Consider the following 13,217-nt stretch of genomic DNA (forward strand, 5'->3'; position numbering starts at 1 on the left):
GAGAAAGAGAGAGAAAGAGAGAGAAGAAAGAGAAGAAAGAGAAAGAGAAAGAGAAAGAGAAAGAGAAAGAAAGAGAGCGAGAGAGCAAGAGAGAGAAAGAGAGAAAGAGAAGCTCCCCCTTGTCCAAAGAAACATGAAACAGCTGGTAAGGCCCTTCCCCTCCTTACCTGCATGAGATAGTAGTAAATTCCAGCCAAGCCATGGGCTGCACCTACATAATACTCCTGGTACCACTCATACATCAGGGGGCTCTTTGCTGTGAAGTTCCTCCTTTTAGCCAAGTTCTCTCCTGAGGCTACAACTGCCTCACAGACCTGTGGATAGGAACAGATGCAGGTGAGGGAAATGCTGCTGTCTTGGACACAGCACAGTGAGTATCCTGACACAGAACGAGAGCTGTTTTCTGCCCAAGCAGAGGGAAGAGTGTGGGTGAGGGAATGAAATGTATGCCAATGGATATGGATTTATACGGATGGTGGGAGGGCGTGTGGCGCTTTGTCCCTTTGGAAGAAGAGCAGCAGGGATACCATGATGTGGTTTCTCCCTTGTTGCCAGAGTTCTCTACATCTAGCATTAATTTTTACCTGCCCAAAGTTAAGCTGCATGGGAAGAGACAGCTAACAAACCAGCAGAAGCCACAGTACCTGCTGAATGTGACTTAGAGGGATCTTTTCCTCTCCGAAGTTCTTGTTCACAAATACCAGTGCATAGAGATAGCCCACGCGCCCGTACAGCAGTTCATCTGGCACTCGTGGGTCAAGCTTATGTAGATGGAGCAAACTACAAAGAAAAATTCACACGGGGGAGATTAGAGGACACTCAGCCATGTAACCAAGCAGTGAGACTGGAGCTCAAAACCACGACTTATTCCTTCGTGCTTCCTGCACCCCGGGAGATGTCAGGGCAGTTTCTAGGTCTCAGCATTCCAGCTATGCAAGGCGGAGAATCCCCCTTTCCCCTCTGCTTTTTGTTTTGGGTTATTGCTTTAGTCTGCTCAGCTCTTTACAACGCAGTTGCACTATGTGCTTGGTTTTGAGCACCAGCTCTGGGAAAGCTACTTGTGGGGAAACCTGGGATACAGGAAACGGTCAGCATAAAGTTGCTGACTGCTCAGGAAAGGCTGCCCACCATTACCTCCCTGTGATGCTGTTGGCACGGCACACTCTGCCAAAAAATTACTATTTTCAAACTAAACTGGTATCTGTTTACTTTGGCTGCTCAAGGAATGCTGGAAGGTCAAACTAGTGCTGGTGGTACGTGGAAAAATCTCAGAAGTCCCAAAAGAAAAGCCCCTTTCTCTCCATGCCTGCGAGTGGCCTGGGTGCACACTGTTAGTGGAGAAAGAGGTGACCCCATGAGCTAAAAATCCAGGTAAGAATTGGGGAGAAGCAGCTGGAAACGTCATTTAACATCAAGCCTCTGTGGCACATGTAAGAAATCTCCTCTAGGGAGAGCTAACCGGTAGCGAGGGCAATCAGCAGAGCGTGAGTGCTGTGGGTTGTCTGTGGTGCAACCCCACACTGAGGACAGCTTGGCTGGCACCAGGCACAAGTGGAGAGCGAGAGGTCTGCTGGAGTCAGATATTTTCTTTGCCGTTTTTCTAGTATCTAATAACACTTTATCTAGTGTCGCAAAGTTGGTGATATTCCTGTAGCGCAAACAGAGACTGACAGCTCTTCACACTGGTGCTTTGTAGCCCAGTTCACTCTCGACACCTCTTTGTTTTGCCTCCCATCACAAGCAGGGATGTGACTTGTTTTGGCTTTCTTCTTCTGTTCACCCCGAGACAGCAATCTGAAAGATGTCATCACTTTTAAAATACCAGCATAAGTGGCTTCACGGCTGTTCTCTCAGCTGCTTCCTGCTGTTGGCGGCAACAGGGAGAGGGCGAAGAAACCAGCCAGGAGAGCTGTACGTGTGTAGGGCTTCCCTGTCACAGCAGCGTGAGGAGCAGAAAAGGTGCCTTGGCAGCCTTTGCTCCTGGGCAGAACAATGTGTCGCAAAGGAAAGAAGCAACCAAATGTCCCAAGTACCCTCAGAGCAGAGCGAGGACGCTGGGCTGTGACTCCCCACGGCAGGAAACTTTCCCTTGGCACTGGACTCAAAGTGAGCAGGGATATTGAAGGAGAAAACAAAGAGCAGTGTCTCAAGGTGGACTGGCCCTGTCTCCTCACGTACCGCTTGAGACGTGCATTGTTCCGTGGGGAAGATTTCTTGCAGATTAAACCCAAGAGACAGACTTTACATCCAAGACTATGAGTCCCTCTCCAAGCAGGGGTCCCTCTCTCAGCTGTGTGGGTTGAAAGGAAAGCCCTGCTGCCTCCTCATGTCTCCTAGCCCCAAGTACAAGGAAAACAGATGAAGAGGATGGTTTCCAATGAGGAAAATGGTGTTTTGACACACGGATTCTGCCCAGCAGTGGGCTGGTCAGAAGAGATGCTGGCTGGTGATGTTCAGCTCTGAGATGTCAGGGAAATGTCAGGTGCAATAGAAGGAATGGATGGGTGGATAAACGGTAATACCCACAGTGGGGATTTTCTGCTGTCTGGATGTGAAATCTTCTTCTCGTGGGGAAATCAGGAGCAGCTGGAGCTGGAGCTACTATTCTTGGTCCTTATGCATTACTGCTTTTACCTCTAGCTACTTTCCCAGCCAGGATAATCAGGGGAGGAAGCCTGCCAGCAGTTTCTGTTGTTTTTGAAATGTGGGGCAGGACTGCATGGCATGTGTGCGGCAAGACATGCCGGGGTGCTGCTGGACTAATTGCATGCAGAAGGCATTTCTTGGGTGCGAGGGGGTCTGAAAGGAAAAGTCACTCCTGCTCACCCATCAGCCTATTACCTCAATTGTCAAAAATCAGTAGTTTCTGGACAGAGGGAGAGCAAAGCAGCTGTAGAGCAAAATGGGATCTTTTTATACCACTGGCTCTAAAGGGAATCTTTGACCTTCTGAATTGGTGGGAGATGGCAGGGAAAAGAGGACTCCTGGAACACAGCTCAGGTTTTCACAGGCTCCTGGAAAATGGACTGCCCCGAAACGTTAAGTCTCTCCAGAGCATAAAAGCACATTTTTTGGTCCTGAACTCATTTAGGCTAAGAACAAGGAGCTAAGAAAAAGCAATATTCTGTCTCTTCCACTGCAGGTAAAACCTGGCTGATGGATTCTCTCCTCAAGCTCTGTAAAGATGAGGTGCTTTAAAAGACCGAGAACAAAATGGAAAGAGGACCTCCTTCTCCACAGCTGTAATACAAGTGCACTTTCTATGCACTCGCACTCCATAACTTAGCAATTGTTCCATAACTAAATAGCACGCTCAAAATCCACTTAAGAGTTTCGATTAAGGGAGCTATTTCTCAAAGAAATACTCGCTTTTTAGAGGTAGCACGGGCAGGCTAACTGCTCTGGGAATTGGTGGCAGAGTAAGGACAGTATAACTGTTCCTTCCAGAAATCCACATTTTTCTTTTCTCCTCCTCTCAGATGTATGAAGAAACCAACTTCCAGGGCTCTGCCTTTATTATGCCATTAGATGGCAGTGCAGAATTAATCATGAGTTTCCGTTTTGCCACAAAACAGGAGGGATATGGGGAGAGGAGAGCTACAGTAAAAAAACATGAATTAGGGATTTTTCACAACTCGGGGCTTATGCATTCACCCGAACTGGCCATTACTGTTTGACAGATTAGTTCCCTTTTTGTTAGCATATATATTAATCATAGTGAGATTCACCACTGACACAGTATTAAGCAAAACCTAAACCACAGATTATTTCAAGAATATAAAAGAGAATTCTGTCCTCAGACTGACGGTATCCACATAAGCCAGAAGCTATTCTTGGTTAAGGGAGTGGGAACTTGGTGTCCAAACCGTTCAGGCACGTCCCTGGATTCCCACCCAGGGCTTTTTTAATTGGTATTATGAATCACTTGCTCATGGCTGTTTAAGGGCACTCAGTGTTGCTACAAAGAGTCAGGAGTTTTGTCTTGGTTTTGTGCTGACCACGCATAAATTGAAAGTCTTTACAGGGCTGTTTCTCACCTTCTCAAAACTGATCTCCCTTAAGCAAGCAAAGCTTGCAACTGCGTCTCCTTCACTTTTTTCCTTCCTCTACCACATGCTGATCTGACTGTAGGACTGCTTGTTTGTCCTTTTCTTAAGTACCCAACAAAAATACATTTGAAAACAGTTGAGGAAAGGCAGGAAATAGAAATAAATGAATCATAACCAGCTGCACTCAGCAGTTGAAAGGGATGCTGTCAATCTCAGGCTTAAGTCAAAGTCAAATAACAAATAGCAAGTGGAAGCGAGTGACAAAATTAATCTAATAATCCTGCCACATTTCTCCTTTTCATCAAAATGACTGTAAAGCTAAATTTAAGAGTTCTGAAAAAACCAGCAGACCTCACCTTCTGGGTTTCTTTTTTAATTTTGGCATTTTTTTCTTCCTGTGCTTATCGAAATTATTTTTAAGATGGCAATACCAGCTGAACAACATCCTTGCTCCCCAGCCTGCAGGCTGCCAGGCAGGCGTGTTTGTCCTTAAGAGAGCTCTTCCCCCAGGGCAGAACAAGTTTGCAGTGCCTTGCTAAGCTAGTGGATCATCTCTCACATAAGACTGCAAGAAAATGTATTCAGGCTTGGCGGAGAGTGCCCGGTACAAGCCTAGACCAGCTTTATGAGCAAGAGGACCATTAGGTCAAAGATGCAACCAAGCGTTTTACCGAGTGATGCAGTCTTCTGACTGCTTCTGGTTCTGCAGTTTGTGGTAGACGACAGCAGCCACTGCCAGGGGCCCGGCATCTCCACACAAGAAAGTGATGGATCGTCTTGTCAGACAGCTCAGGCTCTTCTTCACGTACTCGTGGGCCACCTGAAGGTAGGCTGGGTCTCCATACACATCATACAGGTGCAAATACAGCAACGCAATGCCTGCAAAAGGAACATAACGGTTGCTTCCACCAGAAAAGTTTACCCTTCCCGCTGTGTGCCCTGGCTGTGTTAACAAACCTAAAAAACCTCAGCCTCTTCTAGGGCATAAGCCTTCTAGATAGGCTTCTCAGGCACATCCAGGGCCATAACCCATAGCTGCAGCATCCACAGCTGCTTTTGCTCCTTTGTGACCTCCTTGTACCTGATGCTGCTCATGAGTGAACCGCAGGTCAAGACAAACAGCAGTGTCTGACCCAGGAGGTCCTGGAGGACAGCAAAGCTTCTGAGACACAGGTTACGTACAATTTTAGTAGCGAGGAGTAAAAGATGAGACTTAGACAAACCCACCTAAATCTATCAACTGTACCTAGGACTGTTGCTAAACAGTGGAGGAAAAAAAAACACCACAATCACCTTTGAGCAAAATGGTACTTGTGGCAAGGCAGTGCTCAGTTGTTACCTTATGTCAATTATTTTTTCCCATGCCAAGAGGTAAAGGGCTGGGTCAGTTAGCTTGGATTAGCTTTTAAAAAAAGGGACATGTCATCAGCACTGAGAAGCAGCACTCTTAAGACATCCTACTTGGCTCTTTTTTTTTTTTTTTTTTTTTGTCTTCTCTCCCACTGGGAAGCACCAGCGAGGTTGTTACAGCTCCCTGGATGTCATCTCCTGCTGCTGAGCAGGTCCCAAGCCCTACGCCAGGGACTGGTGCACCCTAGAAAAGAAAGGGGCTGCCCAACTCTCCTCTGCAGCACATCATTCATAAGATCAGCCCTTATTTGAAACATAAGCAGCAACCTGGAACGCTGGAAAAGGCTGCATGGTCCTCCCTGGAGGTTTTCAATGGGCCGGCCAGCTACAGGAACAACCCCCCTAGGTAAGAAGTGACATCATCTGCTGTCCTTTGCCTCTGTCTGCCGTGTATTCATCCAGCTTTTAGTAGGTAACTGAGGAGTCGGAAGTAAGTCTGAAAGGTCTGCCACATTTGAACCATCCTTGGCATCCCCAAACATGCACTGAAGAAAGCTACTGGACTACACCACTTTGAGAAAAGCTTATTTCTCCCCTTACCAGTAACCATTTCTAAGACAACACAGGTCCTGCATTAAGCCTGAATTAATAGAGCCAATCTCTGCAGATTTTGATGTGGTGAGGCGGGTGCAAGCATGCTGCAAAATTACTTTCCACGGTACTGAGGACAATTTTAAATTTGGATCATTTCTCATTTTGCATGGGTAATCTCCAAACCTTCGTGCTACAGACAATTCAATTCCACATGTATATTAAGGGCAAATCTCCATTTCCTGCTGAAGCTAATAACCTTGTCCTCTCTTTAAGCAGTTCAGCGTTAGTATTTCCAGAGAGAGTTCAGATGTATGGTGCCATCACTCAAGTCTATAAGGATGTGGATATGAAGCCCTTCTTTAAAGGGGAGCCTTCCTCTTCCACCTAGCAAATGCCAAGTGACTACTCCTGATTTATTTAGCACCTAGCACAGTTTCTAGACTTTAATAGGCCCGATAACTGTCTGAGCACAACTTGTACTCTTGATTTGTCTGCTTTAATATATATCTTCTTGCTTTGTAAGTAGCTTTTATTCCCACTGCCATCTTTCCACCCTAATTATGTACATAACTACTGTGCTAACACCACTGTTAGGACTGAATTCTCAGAAAGTTAACGTCTCAGAATTGTTTTCCTCTGACTTCTTTGCTGCTCCTCTTTTAAAAAACATTTCTTGTTCCCTTTCCTCCCACACCCATCCTTTTCCCATCTTTGGAAAAGACTCCAAAAAAACCATACTGAAAGATGGAAGGGATGAGTTACTTCCCCAAATCATTAATTTTCCCTTTTTCTTTAAAACCCAAAGGCCTTACAAACTGAATGTAAAGCCAATTCTCTCAACTCATTCCTGACGGAATTCAGACTCCCAAGCTGATCAGAAGGGCACAATGCAGTGCTGCCTTCAGCCTGCTGCTTGCTCTGTTGCCGTCCGTGAGCCTGAAAGCAGGGAAGGCCAGCAGAGGAGGGCAGGCCCATGCATAAAGTGGGCAATGTTTATAGATGTATGCGGAGGGATACAAAATACAGTCACCTGGGTGGGGAATATCCTACGTTGACCTGTATGGCAAGATGTAGGCAGCGTATCTCAGAGGCAGGGCAGTTTGGGAGACAAGAGAGTTTCCACTTGATGAACTTGGCTCAGCCAGGCAGTGTTGCTTTGCAGAAGCTATTCCACAGCTCTGCCTCACTCCCTTTCCAATAAAACCTTCCTCACCCCAACTGCGCAGGTACGGTTTGCCATCTGACTGGGTGTTTGTTTGGCTTGCTTTAAGTGCTACACAAACACAGCATCATCTGTCAAACGGGGCTAGGTAAGCAGTGGATTTGCTCCATTTCTCTGTGCCCTGGAGGTCTGTGTTCAGCATCCCAGTTGGAAATGTGACCTGTTTTTGTGACTTCCGAGACTCCTGGTTGTTACCAGTAGAACTGCCACACAGTGGCTGCCTGTGGCCTGCTACTGCCAAAGATGTTTGGGCTCTGTTCTGTGTATTGGTTACTATTGTAGTTTCTCCAGATTTCAAAGTTTTTTACTCCTTGCAGTGTTAAGACCTGCTGCATAGCCACATGTGATGGAGGATGCATCAGACATCACTTGATGATGCAGGACTGCAGTGAACACATGTGCTAATGACAGCATATCCCTTAGCAGGGCTCTGATGACTGAAACTGCCATCTCTAGTGAGCAGGAAGCTAATACACTGGAGCGTTAATGCCCAAGATGCTTGCTCACTGCAGGGAATCAGGAGGCAAAAATAAGTTCCGCGTGTGTCTCATAAAGCCTGTTTATTGAACATCTTCAGTAGGACAGTAGACGACATCTCTCTCCTCTTGCCATCCTGTATGAGCAGTATTGTAGGTGCAGAAGGGTGCTTTGCATTAGAGATTTCTTCTGAGCAGGGCTGAAGAGGAGACTTAAATGTACGTAGCAGAAATGGAATTGTTTGCACAGGTTGGCTAGTGCTGATGGCCCTGACTTTAGCCACTATTGCTGCCAATAGCGCAGACATCGCTGGAGATACCAGAAAAGTTCTTGCTCAAGAGCTAAAGCACTGCAGCAGGCTGAAAGGATCTCTCATCCGTACGACCATTCTGCTGATCAAAGAGAAGTAAAGCTGTGGCTCAACTTGCCTGCAAGTTTAGACTTGTTCTGTATGTTGGATTGCACTACCATTGCAAACAGTCCTGCTGGTGGGAAAACAGCAGCAGTGAAACAAAGCTTCCCCTTCACACTGAATAATTCAGAATGGATGAAAGTGAGAGGAAGCACTGCTCCGTGTCAGCTCCACCGCAGTCCCCTTGCTGACAGCACCAGCAGGGATGCGCATTAGACTGTTCTGAACATGCCTCCTTGTCCACCAGGAGCTGAGCTGCAACGTGGTCCTTTCACAAAGGCTATCGGGTTTCCATAAGAGCAGATTTCTTGACCTAATCTGCACCAGTTCCAAATTTGCCATCTACAGTAATACAGAGCTCGGAGATCTTGCGTTGACCCAGGGAAGTAAGTCAGTCAGCACCCTCAAAGCAGGATGTCAAACACAGAGGGAAGAAGCGGAAACCTATCTCTGCACACAGCGATGAAGCCTGATGGTTTCTAGTGAGAAACCTGATGTCATTTTAATGAGTGAGGCATGGGGCAAAAGTTACAGAAGGGGTGGCATAGCTTTACTGCCCAGCTCAAAAGATAATAAGCACCTTTTCTGGTGCAGATGCATGGGATGTTATCTTGCGCTCAGAAGTGTATGCCAAAGCCATGCTGCATGGGACAGTGAGACACCTTCTCCAGAGGGCTGTATCACCCCATGTTCAGAACTGTCTGGGAAGCCACAGGTGCATTTTACTGCAGCTTGCCTTCCTAGTGCACTGTGGGACACGGGGCATTTCTCAGGATGCTTCAGCTTCTCCAGCCTTAAAACCTTGGTAAGAAAGCTTTCACAAAAGAAGCTTTACCCCCAAAAAAGCCCCAAACAAAAAAACCAGCCCAGCCCAAACCAAAGAAACACACTATCTCATCACAGAATCCTACAACAGGGTACATCAGAATAGACCCATGGAGGTGATTCGATCCAACCCTCTGAAAGTAAAGCCAACTTCAATTTTACATCCCATTGCTCTGAGCCCTGTCCAGCCAAATACTGACTATCTCCAAGAATGGAGATTTCATGAAAACTACCCACCAAGCACTTGGCAGGAATGTGGTTTATGTGGGCGACACAAAGTACTCTATTCTCCCTCATCAAATGCGGCCTCACTGCCTCTTATTCTGTAGGGATTATCTGAGGATTTCTGGTTCTTTGAACAGAACTCTCTCAAGGAGATGCGAGCTCTCTGTGTTCTGAGGTTAAAACTAAGATACTGCACTAAAGTGAATGAAAGGTGTTTTTCCAGAAGGTCTTTTTCCTGAACCAGTACGGTCAGAATTTCCATCCATGCTCAAATGGCTTTCCTTTCATCTGATGTGTCTTTTGAAGAGTCCTTTCAAAAGGCAACTCGGCCCTGCTCCTCGTCTCTACTCACCAACAGGCCAGCCAAAAGCTGTGGGTGGGGCTGGCCAGCTGGACTCACCAGTCTGTTTCACAGGCCCTCAAGCTTTAAAGCCATGACTATGACATTGCTAGAGATGAGAATGCTTGCAGAGGAAAGGAAATCTTTCCCTTATATACCGTTTCAGGTGGCAGATCACCTTGTAGTCTTGGAAGGACATAACAGCCCAGCAGGCTCTGGACTCAGGAGCTTCCTAGCTTCTGCGGGCAGCTAAAACATGACAGGAGTGAAGTCAGTCCCCTTCCATTCCCTTTCCATCATCCGTGCTCCCAGTTGAGGTAGTCTTTGGAGCAAGGCCTCTTGCACTATGAGAAATACCAACACATGTGTACACGTACTCTTCGGCATCCTCACGCTAATCTATTTGAAAATGGATGAGGCAGTTGTACTTCTGCCAGGATTTGAACTGCTTCCAATTCAGAATTAGCTTACGGCAGTTTACCTTCCCTCAGTCAACACTCTGATACCAATGAAACAGATTAAGACCACAAAGGCTCTTACAGCAGTCTAGCTAAACTGATTAAAAGACAAGACAGAACACAACAGCTGAGTGTGGTCTATACCCAGGCACGTACCAGGTGTTGCCTACGGGACCCTGATCTCTATGGGGAACTGAACGAAACTGTAACGAGCCAATTCAAATGTGTTTTGAGGGCATTCAGCCGTACGCTGGATAATCTTGATCCAAAGTATGTTTTCACTGCCTCCGAGATGAAAATGCAAGCCCTTCTCTCCCTCTGCTCCAACTTCACGTGCTGAGAAGCTGCGGCTTCCCTGGCAGAAATGCAGACTGGGGGAACAGGGCTCTGTCAAGTGTGTTGGGAAAGAAACAGGCACCAAAGTAAAATGCCAGCATATGCTGTGTATTACTGAGTGTAATGTAGTACACTCAAGTACGTTACATTTCACGCAGAGTTTGCGCTAAGAGAGCCACATTTCAAATCTCTCTTATTAGCGGCCACAAGAGTGCGGGCTGATTTCAGACTGCTGGGCAATGATTTACATGAGAAGATACTCAACAAGCCTTTTCTACATAAGCAATTACAGGAAAAAGCTGCTCTTGGCCCAATTAATTTTGTCTCTGGAAACCAGCACTGAATAAATTAATACAGCTAGAATTAGAAAAGAAGGGAGGGTGACAAAGAGACAGCGTATTATCCGCAAACTTCACTTTGCTGGCTGTGACCTGCAGGAAATCTGTCCATGGGTTTTTTCTAATCCTATTAGCTGAGACGAGAAGGTTGTGTGCCCAGTGAGGAATGATGCCTGGGAGGAAAAGAGGAATCTCTCTTGAGAAACTTCCTCCCAAATAAAAATGAACTGAAATCCTACCAGAGCTCTCAACCACTGTTTCGCAGCTGCAGTCACTTTCCAACATAAAGCTCCTTAAGGCCACCCTAAGGAAGGGAACATGGTCTCTGAAGAAGGGTGTTTACCTTCTCCCCGCAGACTTTCAGAGTACTCCTAATGAGCTAGCTGTCCTCCTGCTTTATCTCCTGAATTATTCTGGCCAGAGGTAGACTCTGCCATCATGCCACGTAGCACCCTCATGACTGAAGACCACCTTTACAGATGGAATGCTTTCCATCCGAGGAGCCTCAGAGCAGGGTCTCACAAACTGGAAGACTGAACCTGTTTCCCAAGGTGAAATCAGCCAGTGCTGAACAAAAATGCATAAATTCACAGGCGGCAGGAGCAGAGTGCTGCCAGGCAGCTACTGATGAAATCAATGTTCTCCCACGCTGGAATTTAATACTGGCACCCTAGCATTTCTTATGAACTGCTCTAGAGTGCCTGTCTACCTTACTAAAATTTTGAAGTAGGCATTTCTGGCGTTGCTGTCATCAAGCTGCAACGTTAGTTTAGCGACAACACGATGAACACCATTCTCCCAAGCAAGCTGTTGGCATCATGTACCACTGCATCCAAGCACAAGGAAGGCAGCCGCACCCAGATTATAATGTAGAAAGATGCCATTTAGGATTGTAGTGTATTGCCAAAAAAAAAAAAAAAAGCAGCAAAAAATCTTGTAGCAAGCATGAGATTAATTGCAACTACCCCAGGGTCCCTCCCTAGAGCCTGGCACGGTGCAGAGAAGGCAGGAAAGCTGACAAAGCAGTAGCCAAAGATGAGGCAGCAAAGAAAGGTGTGTCCTCCCTGGCTCCAGTGCGTAGGAATAGGGAGGGGAAGGCAGGGCATGCTCCCACAGAAGGAAAACCAGGTGGAAAATGCAGAACACAAGAAAGACAAGCTCCTAAAAGCTTTGCACACAAGAGTTAGTGTGAGGAAGGCTTCCATCCTTCGTTATACTCACATTTGCATTTCTGCTCCTCCCAGCAGGTACTGGAGCAGAACCAGCCCTGGCTAAGTGGAGGGGCACTACCTGGGGAACAGGAATGGAGCGACCTGCCAATCAGACAATGTCATAAGATAAAATTCAGCCCAAACAGAAGAGACGGACATTATCTTAAGCCATAAGCTCACCGCTACCATATGCAAGGACTCCTTGCAGGTAAGCCATGCAAGCCCTGTCCTTGCATCGACAACACACATCTGCCTACTTCACAAGAGCACTTGTCACCATCCCCACCATGGCCACATTTGGAGCCGGTCCCTTCAATGGTTCCCGTGTTTGCTCTCAAGCAGGTGTTGGCCTTCTTGGTTGCATAAGTTTGGCACTATCAACCGAGAGAAGATCCCATCCTGCCTTGCAATGCCGTGATCTTCCCTCTGCAGCTTGAAGCCTGCTCCAGAAACGCTGAGTCCCGAGAATGATAGCTCCTTGTTTTAAGGGATTAAAACATGCAGAAGCAGCACCGTTTTTGACACAGATCTACTGTGACCATTCAAACAGCCAAAAAACCCCACGGTCTGCCTTGGCCTGACCTAGAAGTCCACTCTGGAGATCTCCTGCTCCATCCCATCCCACCCTACCTGCCCAGCCGGTGTATGCGGTGCAGTCCTGGGGGTCTGCAGACTTGAGGCCCCTCTCCATCTGCTGCAGCAGCTCCCTGATTTTGTTGTTCACCCGCTGTGTGAATTCTGGGGTCAGCTGTGGAGAACAGAAACAGCAGAACACCATAAGGTGAAGGAAGCACTGACGGGCAGCTGGACTGGGGCCTTGCCAAGATGGAGGTAACTCGGAGGGAGCACAACCAGGGAACCAGGGCTAGCAAACCCTTAGGTACCTCAGGACCAGGCTGGGCTCCTGTCTGCCCAGCCTGGCTTCGCGGCCAGGGAAGGAGAGGGCCCTTCCTGGGGAACGGCCGCCGCGCTGCCCCGGGAAAGGCCCGCTCCCGCCGCGGCCGCCTCACCCCAACCCCACTCACCCTCCCGGCGGCATCGAAGTAGCCGGTGGCCAGGGACTTGTCATAGTCCGCGTAGGGGTTGGGAAGCGCCCGCTGCGCCATCATGGTGCCGCCGTCCCCGCTTCGCTTCGCTTCGCTCCGCCGCCGATCCGCCCCCGCTCCGCCCCGGAAGGGAGCGGGTGTGGGTGTTACCGGCCCGTCGCTCCCGGTCTTTGGGCCGCGCCGTACTGTGCGGCTTCAGGGGCGCCCTGAGGGGGCTTTGTTGGGGTTAAAGGCCCCTGGCAGCTTGCTCTGTGGGCTTTGGATGCTCTTTTCGGCTGGTCCTATAGGCTTTAGGGAGCCCCTTTAGGATTTAGGGGCCCCTTCAAGCTGGCTT

General features: G+C 47.8%; 1 protein-coding gene across 1 annotated transcript in view; it reads right to left on the bottom strand.

The window, feature by feature from the left end:
- LANCL1 (LanC like glutathione S-transferase 1) overlaps positions 1 to 12,981 on the bottom strand; it is a 19,246-nt gene extending 6,265 nt beyond the window's left edge. Inside the window, exons 1-5 of the mRNA XM_074145077.1 lie at positions 12,863 to 12,981; positions 12,468 to 12,585; positions 4,721 to 4,928; positions 645 to 780; positions 168 to 314 (exon numbers count right to left, since the gene is read on the bottom strand). Of these exons, the coding sequence (XP_074001178.1) occupies positions 168 to 314; positions 645 to 780; positions 4,721 to 4,928; positions 12,468 to 12,585; positions 12,863 to 12,946 (693 nt within the window). The 5' untranslated portion in view covers positions 12,947 to 12,981. The remainder of the gene's footprint in view (positions 1 to 167; positions 315 to 644; positions 781 to 4,720; positions 4,929 to 12,467; positions 12,586 to 12,862) is intronic.
- Positions 12,982 to 13,217: the final 236 nt, after the last annotated feature.

This window comes from Numenius arquata, chromosome 3 (genome assembly GCF_964106895.1).
Source record: "Numenius arquata chromosome 3, bNumArq3.hap1.1, whole genome shotgun sequence".
Lineage (NCBI taxonomy): Eukaryota > Metazoa > Chordata > Aves > Charadriiformes > Scolopacidae > Numenius > Numenius arquata.